At 46.0% G+C, this 15,578-nt stretch overlaps 1 protein-coding gene across 2 annotated transcripts; it reads left to right on the forward strand.

Moving 5' to 3' along the window:
• The first annotated feature begins 1,329 nt into the window (after positions 1–1,329).
• On the forward strand, positions 1,330–13,778 carry Etv3 (ETS variant transcription factor 3). 2 transcript variants are annotated; one of them, XM_059264775.1, is made up of 5 exons: positions 1,330–1,412; positions 2,997–3,055; positions 3,594–3,831; positions 4,991–5,106; positions 12,102–13,778. In XM_059264775.1, exons 2-5 carry the CDS (start codon positions 3,010–3,012, stop codon positions 13,241–13,243), a joined length of 1,542 nt encoding a protein of 513 aa, XP_059120758.1. In that variant the 5' UTR covers positions 1,330–1,412; positions 2,997–3,009; the 3' UTR covers positions 13,244–13,778. The 2 variants fall into 2 exon arrangements, with proteins under 2 accessions (XP_059120758.1, XP_059120759.1); XM_059264776.1 differs by having other exon boundaries at positions 1,333–1,412; positions 3,000–3,055.
• Positions 13,779–15,578: the final 1,800 nt, after the last annotated feature.

Raw genomic sequence — 15,578 nt, forward strand, 5'->3', positions numbered from 1 at the left:
TTAATTCACTTCCTCAAACTGTGGTGACCCCAACCATAAGATTATTTTCGTTGCTACTTTATAACTCTAATTTTGCTACTGTTATGAATCGCAATGTAAATATTTCTGGAGATAGAGGTTTGTCACAGGGGTCACAACCCACAGTTTTAGAATCACTGATTTAGCTAAACCCTAGCATTTTGATCTGTTCAACCTAACAGAGAAGATGGTTTCTAGACTGTACAGAAGCATTTCTACAAAGTGCTCATCTTGGTAGTCCTCTTAATGGCATTTAAATCTTGTTCACTGTGTTTACTTTCATAGTAAAGACTTTCTAACTAGAAGGCCTGACCTCAGCAACACTATTATTCCTTCTTTTTTAAACAAGTAAGGCAACCTTAGGCCATACTTAATAATGAGCTTATCAATGACTCAAGAACCAACCCACTGTTAGCCTCTTGTAGTGGCACACACCTTTAATCCCAGCACTCGGGAGGCAGAGGCAGGCGGATCTCTGTGAGTTTGAGGCCAGCCTGGTCTACATAGTGCGTTCCAAGGCAGCCAGAGGTTATATAGTAAGGCCCTGCCTACAAACAAACAAGAAGCCAGATGTGGTGGTACATTTCTATAATCCCAGCACAGCACAGGATAATTACAAATTCATTGGCCAGCCTGGGAAGGTGCTAACAGGCATGTCCAAAACTAGAAGCCAACCTTTTAACAGCTAATGATAATATTTTCATGTTCTGGGTCGTTCACAGGAAGAAAAATTTGTGTGCAGTTGATATGCGTTCGATAAAAACTGGTCTTCAATTCCTCCTGTCATCTTCGCCTCCCCTACTTTCCACCACTTTTTTTTATTTTCACACACTTAACCTTTACCGATCCCAACTCTGCCTCTCTCTGAAGAGAAACTTGGGCTGGGAACCATTCGGAATGACGGAAACTGATTTCAGATCCCTTATCACTAACTCTTGAACAAAGTTTGTTTCGGACAAATTTGTAATTGCTTAATCAGGAACAAAAGGCAAAGGGGAGGGGGGTGGTGTTTGAATGGCAAAGACGTGCACTTTACAATACTTGGATGAGGCCGACCAGGACTAAAACGGGAGACAAGCGAGGAAACGATCCTACCCCCTGGGCTGCGCAGGGAGGAAAGGCCAATGCCACACGTGCTTCAGAAGCTTCTGGGCTCCCGTCGGAGCGGAAGCGCCCTCCTTCCACGCGTGGTTTCAGGCACACAGCCTCCGAGCCACGGAGGGGCACCGGCACCTTCGGAGCGGAAGCGGCGTCGGCTCGGGACACCGCCCCCTCCCACCCGGCCTGGGGCGGAAGTGACGAAAGCAGCCGCGGAGTCACTTCCTGCTGGGTGGATGAGGAGGAGCCCGAGCTGCCGCGGAGGAGCCCGAGTAGAGACGGACGGCGCCGGAGAGGTGAGGCCGGCGTCGGCGGTCGCGGCCCTCGCGGGCAGGACGGAAGGGGACACGGGTGCGGGCGGCCGTGGGAGCCGCTGCGGCCGGGCGGGAGCGGCGAACCCCCGCCGCAGGCCGGGCGGGTGACCGAGCGCCCTCGGGAGTCACGAACACCTGCAGACGCGCCTGCGGGCTCCGAGGGGCTTGATGGGCATGTCGGGGGCCCGGAGGATCGAGAGAGAGGGCATCCGGCTCGGGCGTCGCCCGGCGCGAGCCCACGGCCGCCAGGCTGCAGGGTGTTCCCGAGCAGGGGAAAGGCCCTGCGACCCGACAGCGCAGTCTAGGAGTTAGTCCAGGACAGCTTCCCGGAGCCTTGGGGAAATCGGTGTTTTCTTCTCCCCCATCATCACGGAAACGGGAGAGGAAGCTTCTGCCCAGCCCTGGTGCCTTGTTACTGTGTATATCCTGTGTGTGCCAGTGTCTGTCTGTTGCCTCCTTCCTTGAGCCATTTATCAGCTCCTTGGTCCCTTGTGTTCTTGTGGACTGAAACTTACTGTTCTCCTTAATTGTATCTGTCGGGAAAGAAAACGCAGACCATCTAGAGGAATGCTAGGTTAGATGAAATTCCCAAGATTAGGAATTTGTCCCACCCCACCCTGGGGCCTCTGAAGCACCTGCGTTCGCTCCAGACCTGCTCTTGTCGGTGCTGGGGGCCTGTCGTCCACCCTGCAGAGTGACGAGAGAAAGTCTGTTCGCTCTTCCTCCGTCATTCTCTGCCAGTTTGACCCTTCCCTCCTCTTTGCTGAAGGACTGACACAAAGCTGTCTGCTGCTAGGAACAGGAAATTGGTTGAGGAAATATAAATCTGTATGGAATGAATTCAGATCCTGGCAAGATGCCTCCCACCACTGGCCAGGCGATCCCAAGTACCTACCTTATCCTTTTCATTTCCCTCTTAAATATATGCCATTACATTTTTCCCACGAAGTTTTAGGAGAGTGCTGTTTCTTGTATAGAGTGGCATATTTACAGTCTGTCTCTCAGAATATTTTTCGAGGGTGAGCGCAGTTTCTGACCGAAGATGTTGTTTTCCATCTCACATAATTCAGTAAATTTTCGGAATCAGAAGTTCCTTCTTGAGTGGGGGGGGGGGGTTTGGATATTTTTCACTCTTTAATTTGGTGTATCTGGGTGAACTCGGGCTTGTTACCTTAGCATATGGGCTTGTCTAGTAATAGAAAACAATTGTTTGGCTGGTTTTTGCTGCCTTTGGGGACTTGTTTCACGGCTCTCTTCCCTCTTTTGTGGAGGGCTGGTCAGAAGGAAGAAGGCAGATACTAAGGACAGTGTTTACACATGTGGCTGAAGTCAGGTGAGAGGTAATTACGGCTTTTGAAGCTGCTGAGCTGAGGACCATCATTTGATGACTTGAGGTTTAGTAGTTTAGAGGTGACTTGTTCGAAAGACAAAAGGCTCCGAAAGAAAAGTAAAGACAAAAAGGGAGCGGGGGGCGGGGGGGGGTGTTTGTGGAAAAGCTGTGCCAAAAAACCTTAGTTAGCTTAACTCACAGCATCTCCAAATAATTGCAGGACTTGTTTCTCTCAGCAGGAGGGCGAAAATGAAAGCAGGCTGTAGCATCGTGGAAAAGCCAGAAGGAGGTGGAGGTGAGCAGAAGTTCATCTCTGATGGACCTGGAATGTCCCTTAGTGGTTCCTGTCCCTTAGTGTTCCTGTTCCCACTTGGGCTTAGTTGACAAATGCTAGACCAGGGCTGACGGCCTCATAACTGTGTAGATCTTGGTAGGATGGTTGTAGGCTTGTTTCCTACGGAGAGAGATTTAACTTGTCCGGCCCACACATCTTCATTGCAAGTTTCAGTGTCTCTTTTTCTGTTAGAGAAATAATTCCACCCTGGGGAAACATTAGTTTATCTTGCTTCTTTGTTATTTAGTAATCTCTGAAAAGGTGATAGATTATTAGGATGCCTAAGTACTGCTGGCCAACTTTTGTTAGAGTCAGTGATTGCCACAGGATGAGTAATTCCTCCATCCTTTCCTCTCCTCTTCATGGTTAGCCTAGCTGACTGGAAGGGTGTGTTTGCAAAGTACTCTGGAGATTGTGAGCCGTGGAATGTGGAGGTGGGGTACTGGCATGTTTGTACCTAACTCCTAACTACTTTGATCTTGCTCTTTTCACATTGAAGGGTATCAGTTTCCCGATTGGGCCTACAAAACCGAGTCGTCGCCAGGCTCCCGGCAGATCCAGCTGTGGCACTTCATCCTGGAACTGCTGCAGAAGGAAGAGTTCCGCCATGTCATCGCCTGGCAGCAGGGAGAGTATGGAGAGTTCGTCATCAAGGATCCAGATGAAGTGGCCCGCCTCTGGGGCCGCAGGAAGTGCAAACCGCAGATGAACTATGACAAGCTGAGCCGGGCCCTCAGGTGAGGGAAAAGATCCCCCAAATTTGTGGTATTAACAAAGTTGGAAGGAAAGTATGCAGTTTTGTGGATGATATCTAAAAAGGTATCAGGTGACAAAAGACTGCACTTAGTGAATAATGTGTCACTTAAAAGAGGTGTTGAATCTGAGCGGCACAAGAGCTGAGGAGGTGTAGGAGGGATTCCACTGGCAGGCGTTGGCTCCTGACAGCTGATTGTGCTTTGTAGGGGGTAAGAGCACATGGTGACATGGACTAGGGCTCTCTTACAATCCAGAGGATTAGTGTAGACTTCCCTTTTGGGAAATGCCTATCATTCCTCTTCTTTGGGCTTTCCTAGAAGAAATGGGAAAGGTACCGTGAGTACAGGAGGGAGGCTTGCTGATTGCCCCTGAACCCAGGGGCTCACGTACCGTATCTGCAGCCTTCATTTGGTCCATAGGTTGCTATGATGTGTCCAAAGAACAGTCGCTATAAGTTCACTCTTCTCTGTCAGTTTTTAAATTTTATAACCCTTTAGACCCCAAAGGGCCAGCAGGTAGTTTATGGCATCTGCTACTTAAGAAGCTAGGCCAAAGCTTCCAGGTAGATGGAAATTCCTGTCTGTCCTCATTCTCAGTAGCCTGAGTGTAAAATCTGTGCAGTGCAGCTGGAGCCTCCCACATCCAGTCTCTGCCACATCGAAGGCGAAGTGGCCAGGATGGCTGCTGTTTCCCGATCCTGCCATTGTCTCACTGGCTACCAGAAAACGGGTTTCCACTCCATGTTTAGTCCTTGCACTTAGGCTCCTGACTAACCCATGAGCCTCTCCCAGAAGACTTGTCCGACCCCACCTGGACAAGACAGACAGAAACTAGAAGTTAGTTAGAGTGGAGCAGGAAGGAAGAGGACCCTAAAGTGAAACTGTAGAGGAATGAGAAGGTGAGTGCTTAGAACTGAGGAAGCTGTTTGACTTAAAAATGTCTGTGTCAAGCTCCAGTCCAAGACCACGGCTGAGTTCAAACTGAATGAGAAAAGGGAGTTCTTAGATCTCCAAGCCCTAGCTCCGGGGCCAGCTACAAAGGAATGGTGAAGGTTTTTGTAAGCAATGCCTGGAGCCAGAATTGATCTTAGTAATTACCTGAGCATAGCAAATGTTGTACCGTGTGTTCTTCTTTTTGTAGATACTATTACAACAAGAGGATCCTTCATAAAACAAAAGGGAAAAGGTTTACTTACAAGTTTAACTTCAACAAGCTGGTGATGCCCAACTACCCTTTCATCAACATTCGCTCAAGTGGTAAGATACAAATACCTAGGATGGAGAGTGGATTTTGAATTTAAAAAGAATTATCAAAAACCCAAATCTGCGACATGATCTGAGTAAGATTTTAGAAACACTGATGTGACATGATCCCGTAGATTACTTCAAGTCCTCCTTACTCATCTGACAGGAGTAATGGGCTATGCATTACTCTAACAGGCTTGTTTAGTTTATTTGGGTACTCTCTCTGCATTATTTCCAGCCTCCTGGATATTACTAAACTCCTTTTGGGGAATGAGTCCATAGGTTTATGTTGAATTTTAAATTCAAAACTCCATTTTAACACCTTGCCCAATGGCTGTTTCATAGCTGTGAACCTGTTTCTACAAACGTTTCCGATTTTCTATGAAACTACAAGCTCTCCCTTATCAAGTGAATGTCATCAAAACCACAGCGCCCTTGATCATGCTTGCAGTGAAAGGCCAGGTCTGATCTGCACCAGCACTCAGCAGGGTTCCTCAGTGCAGGACTTGTACTTGACTTAGCCTCCCTCCTTTGAAGTGCAAGCAGGCTTCCTCCCCTGTGCTGTGGTGCAGCATTCATCAGAGCGCACAGCCTTTCGGTCTGCTCCTTGATGAGGATGCATCCACTTCCAAAGTGTTGGATGTAGTTGTCTGAGTTAGAGTTAGCTTAGAGTTTTCTTTTTGCTTTGGGGATTTTTGTTTATTGGGGAGAGGGGGTGCGTGTTAAAGATAATAAATTATCTTCCTGCTCAAGAGTCAGGTTTTTTCTATTTGAAACAGGTCTCACTATGTGGTCAGGCTGGTCTTGAACTTCACTCGTGTCAGCTTGGCCTAGGGCAATCTTCCTGCCTCATCATCCAAGTTCTAGGATTACAGGTGTCAAGGGCCATCTTTGACCAGTTTGATTGTTGTTCTTTGTGACATTCTACACAGAGAAAGGAGAGCAGGACTTGGAATAAAAGTGCTCAGAAGTTGGCAGAAACTTGAAAAATTAGAGGAGGGTGTGGCTGAGAGAATATAATGCTAAGATGATCTGGATATGTAATTACCGCACACAACAAGTTAGGGCAGTTTGAGCTTGACTGCTATCATTGCAGTCCCACCTCTCCAGCAACCGCTCCCTCCTGTCCCTGGGGCATGCATTTGGGGGTGGGGGTTGGAATGCACCTCTAATTACAACCTGTTTTCTTTCCCTGTGCCTAAGGGAGCTGCATTAGGAAATCAGAGCTGTTCTAGCCCCTGGAATCTTGTTTCCTCTCACTCTTGCTTCTTCCCTCTGCGCTGTGGAAAGTAGGACTCCAGATGAGCATGCCATCAATTTTGAAGAAATGTGTTGGGCTTCATACCCTTGCACTCCATGTCCAAAAATGTTGACCTTGTTCTTTGATCCATTTTCATCAATTAAAAGCCCAGAAGTTCAACCACTTAGACAGCTTGAATAGAATGGCCATCAACCCCTGGGACTACTCTGGTTTTCCAAGGCAAGGGATCACTGGACTCTAACCCCGTAGAAGCTCTGCTCTGCAGACCCAACAGTAGTTAGTGGTCTGGCACACCAGTTATACCAAAAGCTGTTAAACTGGCACTGATCACTAATAGGTTCAAGATGCTAATCAAAAGTTCTGGGGTGGCCATAGCTCAGAAAAGCACTTGCCTAGCTTGTATAAGGCCCTGGGTTCAACTCTCAGCACAAAATAATATTAATCATCATCATCATCCCAGGAAAAGCAAGACAGTGAACCATCCTTTTAGGTTGTTGACTCCTTGGTATAGATAACTCTGAAGAACCAGAGCCATTTGTTTGCAGAGAACTTTTACCCACATAGACCAAGTGTTTAAGATTAACATGATGTTGAGAAAGGAAAGTAACATCTGCTTAGTGAAGGTGCTTCTGTGTTTTTGTTTGTTTTGTTTAATGAGTTTCTATGCTTCTAACCTAGTAAAATATATGTCTTGATACTCTTTTACAAATGACAAAATTAAATGTGAACACAGCAGGTCAAATACAGAAGTAGGCCCAGTTCTTCATTCAGCTATTAGAGGCATGCTCTTGTTTTATATATCATGCAACCTTCCTCTTGGTTAGGATTCATCCATGTGTTAACAGATGTGTTAATCCCTTTAAAAAAAAAAAACAAAGGAGTATGAGGAAGTTCTTTTCCTCAAGGAACTTAAGAGTTTAGCTGAGAGATAAGATTCTAGGTTTGTCACTTGGCAGAGCAAGGGGAACCCCACAGAAGAGGAGGAAGGATTGTAGGGGCCAGAGGGGTTGAGGACACCGTGAGAAAATGGCCCACAGAATCAACTAAGTAGAGGCTCACAGAAACTGAAGGGACAAACACAGACCCTGTATGGGTCTGAGCTAGGTCCTCTGCATATACCTTATGGTTGTGTAGCTGGGTGTTCTTGTGAGACTTCCAACAGTGGGAGTCGAGGTGTATCTGACTCTGTTGCATGCACCTGGGACCCTTTGCCTCCTACTGGCCTGCCGCATCCATCCATAATAATGAGGGTTTGTGCCCAATCTTACTGTATCTTGTTAGGCCATGTTTGGTGGATATCCCTGGGAGGCCTGCTCTTTGTTGTGGTTGTTTTAAATTTATTTATTTATTTTGAGGGGAATAGTCGAGGAGTTGATCTGGAGAGAGGGGAGGTGAGGAAGAGGAACTGGTAGGAGTGGAGGGAGGGAAAACTGAGGTTGGGATATAATGTATGAGAGAAAAATAAAAATTTGAAAAAAAGCTTCTAGGTTTGTGTGATGGGATGTAGTAAGTGCTCTAGAAAGTAAGTCCCACCATGTAAATCCTGGAGGCCAGAGACTGTAGGTGGGCCATGTATGCCGCTGTTCTGGTCTCCTGTTTTTAAGTGAAACTATATGGCCCAATACAAAAACTGTAAATGTGACTATTGCCTTTTCCCTCCATGTTTGTCCTAGTCACTGTTAATAGTTTAAGGTGGAGTTTGGCATGGTGGAGCAAGCCTGTAATCGTAGCACTTGGAAAGTGGAAGGTCAAAGGGTCTGGGGTTCAGGATCACCCTGGGCTGTGTACTGACTTCAGAGATAACCGGGGCCACTCTGAGACCATGTCTCAAACCCCCAAGACACTTTAGGGTAGAGTACTCAATATTAGAGTAGCATTGAAATACTTGTAGAAACCAAGCATAGTGATGCACACCTGTAATCCCAGCATGTAGAAGGCTGAGGCAGGTGACATTGGCTGCATAGTAAGTGTCTATCTCAAAAAAGTACATCTATATGCAGTATTTTTATATATATAATACATATACATGTCATATGTGTGTATAGCATATATAATATGGCCTACAAATAAACCATTTTAATTTTTAATTTTTGATTTTTTTTTTTAACCATTAAAAATAAAGCCAGACAGGGCTGGAGAGATGGCTCAGCAATTAAGAACACTGACTGCTCTTCCACAGGACCTAGGTTCAATTCCAACACCCACATAGCAGCTCACAACTGTCTGTAACTCCATTTCCAAGGGACCTGACACCCATGGCAAAACACCAGTGCACATAAAAAATAAAAATAAATTTAAAAAAATTAAGCCAGGCATAGTGGCTCGTGCTGGTAATCCAAGCACTTTATGCTTGTGTGTGTGTGTGTGTGTGTGTGTGTGTGTGTGTGTGTGTGTGTGTGTGTGGTGCGCGCGCGCGCTCATGTGTGCTCACGCCTGCCTAAGAAACATTAGAAAGATAAAGAATCACTGGTTAAAAAAAACTCTCAGTAGGTGGGGACAAGGCAGGCTAAACCTGTCTCTCAAATTTGCCTCCCTGCCACCACCCTGGTCTTCAATACTTTTTTTTTTTTTTTTTTTTTTTTTTGGTTTTTCGAGGGTTCTCTGTATAGTTTTGGTGCCTGTCCTGGATCTCACTCTGTAGACCAGGTTGGCCTCGAACCCACAGATATCCACCTGCCTCTGCCTCCTGAGTGCTGGGATTAAAGGCGTGGGCCACCACCGCACGGCTCTTTAATACTTCTTTTGGAAAACTTGAAACCTAACAAAGAATTGAATTCAAAAGAGAGCACTCATATACCCTCCCCCTGATTCCCTGTGGTTAACATCATTGCCACATGTAGTTTATCTCTATTTACAGATACATTTTGCATCTGGAGATTAACATGCAGCTGCCATGGCTTTTCTCCCAGGAATAAGGATGTTCTTTTCTATAACTGCAATGACATTACCACACCCAGGAAATTTAGTGTTAACTCTAAAAATATAATATGGCCCGTGTGTAAACAGTATTTAAGTTTTTTTTTAATTTAAAATTTTAATTTTGATTTTTTTTTTAAACCATTAAAAGTAAGCAGGGCATAGTGGCTCATGCTGATAAACCAAGCCCTTGGAAGGCAGGGGCAGGTGGATCTCTGTTAGTTTGAAGCCAGCCTGGGTTGCCTAGTAGCAAGTTCTAGGCCAACCAGGACTGCATAATGAAATGCTGCCTCAAAAAGCACAAACACAGTTTACTCTAACAACATATGACTTGCTATGCATGGGTACTATTCCAAAAGCCTCACAAATGTTAACTATTTCTCTAACATTAGGATTGGTCTCATTACTTCCGACTTACGAAAACTGGGCCAGAAAGTAATTTTTTCAGAAACACATGGGTAGGATTAGGGTTGAACCTAGGCAAAGAACTTACCATTTGAATTGTTTTCAAAGGGAGCACCAAGAGCTCCAGTGTGTTATTTATACTAGTTACAAGATAGAAGGCCCAAGAATTGAGGTTCAGATTTCCTGACTGTTTCATGTGGCTGCTGTGCTCTTCTTTCAAGTAATCATATTGACACTTTTTTAACAGTGGGGTTTGTTTTTTGCTTGCTTTTCAAACAGAACCTTAGATTTGACACTCAACATATTATACATAAAGGTGGGGGAATCAGCAGCCACCTTCCTTATATTGCCCTGGTCTTATCTCCTTTGTCCCATGTGAATACATGTGGAAATAACTCCTTATAGGTGTGCAGTATGTCTTAGTGTGTGTATAAAGACCAAAGTAGACTCTATTAAAAATAGAAACAAAACTGACTTAAGCATTTCTGACTTGCATAGGAAATAGGACTTTCTTTTCCTCTCCATGTTACTCTTATATTCTGCATTTATAATATAATGCATTTATATTCTGTTATAGCTTATATTCTGCATTTCAGATTACAAACAAATGGTTTTTCACTTTTGACTAATAACTTCTTTTAAATATTTTTATGTGTATATATTTTGCCTATTCGTATGTATTTTTTGTACATCATGTGTGTCCAGTACCTATGGAGGCCAGAAGAAGGTTTTGGATCTCCTGGAACTGGAGTTACAGATGGTTGTGAGCTGCCATATGGGTGCTGTGAACCCACCTCAGGTCTTCTGTAGGAGCAGCAGGTGCTCTTTAACCACAGAGCCATTTTTACAGCCCTTAGATAAGACCCTTAATAAGTCAAGAGTCAAAAAATTAAAAGTAACAGACTCTTAGTTGCTGTAATAAACTAAAGAGATCTATTGGCCTGGACCTATCTGGGCTCTACTCAGATCATATGCAAGGTCATGTGTCTGATTTTCCTATTTATTACTCTTAATAATTAATCTCAGTTCAAGGGCTTTTAGAACAAGGCCTGCAGAAAAATTGTTTTCTGTTGAACATTTGTTGGTAAGTGCTGCTCTGGCAGGTGTCGCTCAACTATGGGTACCAAGAAAGCCACAGTCTTCCACACAGTGACCTGCTCCAAAGTTATGCCAGAACTGGGAGCAGTTCAGACACTATATTTGTGCCCTGTTTTCTTTCCTGGACCACCAAACTTGGACTACCCCACCCCCTTATTTTTACCCCTCTTTTTTTCCTTTTAGCTTTCTGTCATGTATAAAGATATCATCATGTTAACAGCCACTGGTACCTCCCAGGAACCTGTAGGGCACCTGAGGCTTCAGGTAGCCGCTTTCTTAGGTCTTATTTGGGGCTTTTAGGGCAAGTTGAGAATTCATGAGCTTCTCAAGTTAATGTGATACAATGATAGTTTCTTCTTAGAGTTTGAAATTTAGCAGTTGAACTTGGTTTTTGTTTTGTTTTGTTTTGTTTTTTAGCCAACTAAGCCTCAAGTCACAGTAATTTTCCTGCCTTAGTCTCCCCCGTACTGGGATTATAATGAGCCGTCACACCTGCCAGCAGTCAGACTTGGGAGAGGAAATAGTAGGTCCAGCCTCCTCCTCAGTACTTAAGGATAACAGAAGTAGATATAATTACATAGAATTCATTGGACTGTAGATATAGAAAGACTGGAATCTCTGAGATAATGGTTGTCTATCCAAAATTATAAAGATAAACCGTAAGAACTTACCTTAATAAAAATTGCCTTTTCATACCAATCTATTTCACTACAGTAGGATCTTGTTCCTGTCAGTGTATGTGAGGTAGAGTGTGTGTTGTCAGTGCAACCACATGCATGTGTTTTGTTTGCCTGTGTTGCTACTGGATTTGTTTGCTTTATAAATACAGCTAAAGTTATGATGGGGAGAAAAATTTTACCTGTGAAGCTGAAAATGGAAATGGGGTATATACACACGATAGAGTTGCAAGACCTATTCATTTGTCCAACTAATGTCTAGTGGGAACCTACTAACTATTAAGCCCTGGAATGTTGGATATAGTTTTAACTCAAATATTGAATGGCATTGCAGGTAGGAAGGAGGACTGCCTGGACAGTAAGGTAAGAGGCCAGAGGAATATGGAAACCATGCTGAATGGAGAAAGCTAAGCAATACAGGCTTGCCTTTAAAGGCTTAGGCCTCCTCCCTCGGCCTCCTGAGTGCTGAGATTGCAAGACTGTTCCCACCACACCCAGCCTAAACAATAGTTTTGAAAAAGACTCAGACTAGATAGAAGGTTTGTTTCCTGTTGTCACTTAACATTGTGTGCTTAGCTAGTGTAAGTAAAAGTGATGATCGTGAGTGACCAAGTGGCCAACGCAGACTTCTTTCTTTTCTTCCATCACAGGTGTGGTTCCTCAGAGTGCACCACCAGTGCCAACAGCCTCTTCCCGGTTCCATTTCCCACCTCTAGACACGCATTCTCCTACTGGCGATGTGCAGCCAGGGCGCTTCTCTGCCAGCTCCTTGAGTGCTTCTGGGGCCGAGTCAGGTGGTCCCACAGATAGAAAGGTGGAGCCGTCAGACCTCGAAGATGGCTCGGCCTCTGACTGGCACCGGAGCATGGACTTCATGCCCTCTCGAAATACTCTTAGTGGAGGAGGAATTGGCCACCAGAAACGCAAGCCTGACATAATGCTTCCTCTCTTCACTCGGCCAGCAATGTACCCTGACCCCCACAGTCCCTTCGCTCTCTCTCCAGTCCCTGGTCGTGGAGGTGTCCTCAATGTCCCCATCTCGCCAGCCCTGTCCCTGACTCCCACCATGTTCTCCTACAGTCCCTCCCCAGGCCTGAGCCCCTTCGCCAGTAGCAGTTGTTTCTCCTTCAACCCAGAGGAAATGAAACACTACCTTCATTCTCAGGCCTGTTCTGTGTTCAACTACCATCTGAGTCCGCGGACTTTCCCCCGCTACCCAGGGCTCATGGTCCCACCGCTGCAGTGCCAAATGCATCCTGAGGAGTCTTCCCAGTTCTCTATCAAACTGCAGCCCCCACCAGCTGGACGCAAGAACCGAGAGAGGGTAGAAAACAGTGAGGAGTCCACACGTGGCTCTGCACCAATCAGTGGGCCTGTTCCCTCTCGAATTAAGGTAGAGCCTACCTCTGAGAAGGATCCCGAGAGCCTCAGGCAATTGACCCACGAAGAGGAGGAACACTCCCAAGAAGTGGGCACTATGCGGACCAGGACCGTAGAAGAGGGGAAAGGCACAGTGTTTGCCCACCCCTCACCCACCTGGCCCTCTGTATCCATTAGCACCCCCAGTGATGAACCCCTAGAGGGGACTGAAGACAGTGAGGACAGGTCTGGCAAGGAGTCCAGTGTACCTGAGAAGAAAGAAGATGCCCTGATGCCCCCCAAGCTTCGATTGAAGAGGCGGTGGAACGACGGCCCTGAAGCCCGGGAGCTAAGTAAGACCGGCAAGTTCCTCTGGAATGGGGCAGGACCCCAGGGCCTGGCTACAGCGGCCACTGCTGCTGCTGATGCTTAAAACCACAGTGGAAGGGAAGCTGTTCATACTACAGTCAGATACACGTACACGTATTTATGTAGCAAGATTCTGGGGTGGGAGGCCGGGGGTTAAGCTGGTTTGATAATTCTGGGGCATGGACTTGAACTTTTTTGTTGGATGGGACGAATATCTTGTGTTGTAAATTAAGTGGGGTATGAACACACTTTTTTTTCTTGGTGAGTAGGATGTAGGGAGGGTATTGAACTGTGGGGGAAGGAGCCTGTTTCCTGTTTAAGACTCATGCTGCCTGACAAGCTCCATAAGAGCCCACTTTGTAGTCCCGTTACAGTTCAGGACCCATAGTGTTTTCTGTTGTATTTATACATGCAGAAAGCCAATAGTGGGATATTTCGCTTTGAGAGAGAGAGATAAGAGGAGCAGGCTGGAAGGTTGGGTGGGAAGCAACAATACTAAGCATGCTAGCCTGAGACACTTATTTCAGGAGAGAACAAAGACAGTTGCAGGCTTATTGGAATGAGGACAATTAGGTGATGTTCTCTACTCTCCCCTCCCCCTCGCCGGAGCACACATGCTCTCTCCCACACATGCACACACACATTCTCTCCTCTGTCTCTCTCTCTCTCTCTCTCTCTCTCTCTCTCTCTCTCTCTCTCTCTCTCTCTCACACACACACACACACACACACACACACACACACACACACACACTTGCATTTGACTTTTCCCCCCTTTTTAGAAAATGTTTTCAAGACACTTGAGTGTACTGCCAGTTATGATGGGCAGGGAGGGCCCAGGACCGACCACCTGGCCCTCCCCTTCAGAGCTGAGGTGGGAAGGAAGTCCTGCTGTAAGCTCCTTGAACTGTCACCTTCTTCACCTACTCAAAAGCCATGAGGAGTTGTAAACTCTTGATCAGGGAAGAAAGAAGGGCAGGAGGAAGGAGCCCAAATGCCTTTTAAAAAAAATGACAGAAATGGTCTTCATTTTTCTTTTTCCATTGTGGGTTTGGGAAACCATGCCAAGTGTGACTGAGCAAGTTTTATGAGGAGCAGGATAGCACCGTTGAAGATATTTTTCTGTTGTGTCTGGTTGTATTACTGTTTCTTAAGTCAAGCCTTAACTATGAACATGCTTTAAGATGATACGGGTCTGTCAACATAAACCTGTAAAGGGCATGGATACTGTTCAGATAACCCAGGAATGTTGAGGCATAGTTGAATTCCTATGATAGTTATTCCCTCTGATGTACCAGGCTGGGTGGAAAGGGCAAGATTGTGAGAATGAAAGGCAGATGATAATTGATAAGCACGGAGTAGCTGGGAACAAATGTTGTTGAAACTGAAGGAAGAGCTAGGAAGGTGGTGACCAGATGCCTGTTTACCCAAAGTCACCAGATGCCAAGAGACCTGGAGAGGGAAAGAGCTGATACCTGCCCTGTGGTGGTGGTGCCATCTTTGTGAGCCCCGATTGCCCCAGCTTGTTCTGATCAGTTGACTATTCACAAAATACAGTAGTTCATAGACTGGGAGTCCTGTCTTTGTGGGAAATGCCCTTACGGCAACTTCCAAGGAACTGGAAGATACTGATCTCATGTGAAATGAACTGTTAGCACTAGGGGCAGGGAGAGCAGCAACAGCCAGCGTCCTCGGTGCACACACGTGCTTAGACTGACTCGGGGCAGCCAGGAGACACCGTTCCATATCTGCTGAGGCAGGGTCGGCATTGGGGTGTCAGTGATTGCTGACTCCACCACCTTAGCCTAGGTGAATCCTGTATGCCAAGTAACTCTTGAGTGTTGTCTTTTGATGATAGGTGTTTGGTGTTTTTTTAACTGAAGTGCATGCACAAAGGAGCTCAGGAGACATTAGCTGACTTGGGATGACTTGAGGCCATCGTTGCTATTGCTTGATGAGTGTCCTGTCACTTGGTCCAGGTTCCATACATGAGTGACTGTCTTTCCCCAGGTCTCTGGTGACCCATGCTTTGGTCGGGCCACGAAGGACTCACCACTCCAGCTGCCCTTGGTGGCTGTGTTCCATTAGTTTCCTTCTCTCACCCTGACTTACCTCTGAATCTAAAGCAAGCCCAGCAGCTGGAGGAGGGCTCTCTGCTTGGTGTTGCCCGTCAAACCAGGGAGGCCAGCTGGCCGCCAGTGTCGGTGTGAACTCAGGAATAGAAATATGGGGCCTTTAAGATGAGAGGAGGAAATCCATGATGCACACCTGTAACCCCTAAAACCCAAGTGCCACAATTAGTCCCTAGATGCTGCTTCCATTTGAATAAAGTCACTGCTTTTACACTTGAAAAACGTTCAGAAATGTTGAACTCCATGAAAAGTGCTTTGGACTTGTACG

Source organism: Peromyscus eremicus, chromosome 6 (genome assembly GCF_949786415.1).
Source record: "Peromyscus eremicus chromosome 6, PerEre_H2_v1, whole genome shotgun sequence".
Classification (NCBI taxonomy): domain Eukaryota; kingdom Metazoa; phylum Chordata; class Mammalia; order Rodentia; family Cricetidae; genus Peromyscus; species Peromyscus eremicus.

Coding starts and splice junctions, on each gene's coding strand:
- Etv3 (XM_059264775.1), top strand. CDS start 3,010: ATGAAAGCAGGCTGTAGCATCGTGGAAAAGCCAGAAGGAGGTGGAG. Junction 3,832..4,990: donor AAGCTGAGCCGGGCCCTCAG/GTGAGGGAAAAG, acceptor TTCTTTTTGTAG/ATACTATTACAACAAGAGGA. Junction 5,107..12,101: donor CATCAACATTCGCTCAAGTG/GTAAGATACAAA, acceptor CTTCCATCACAG/GTGTGGTTCCTCAGAGTGCA.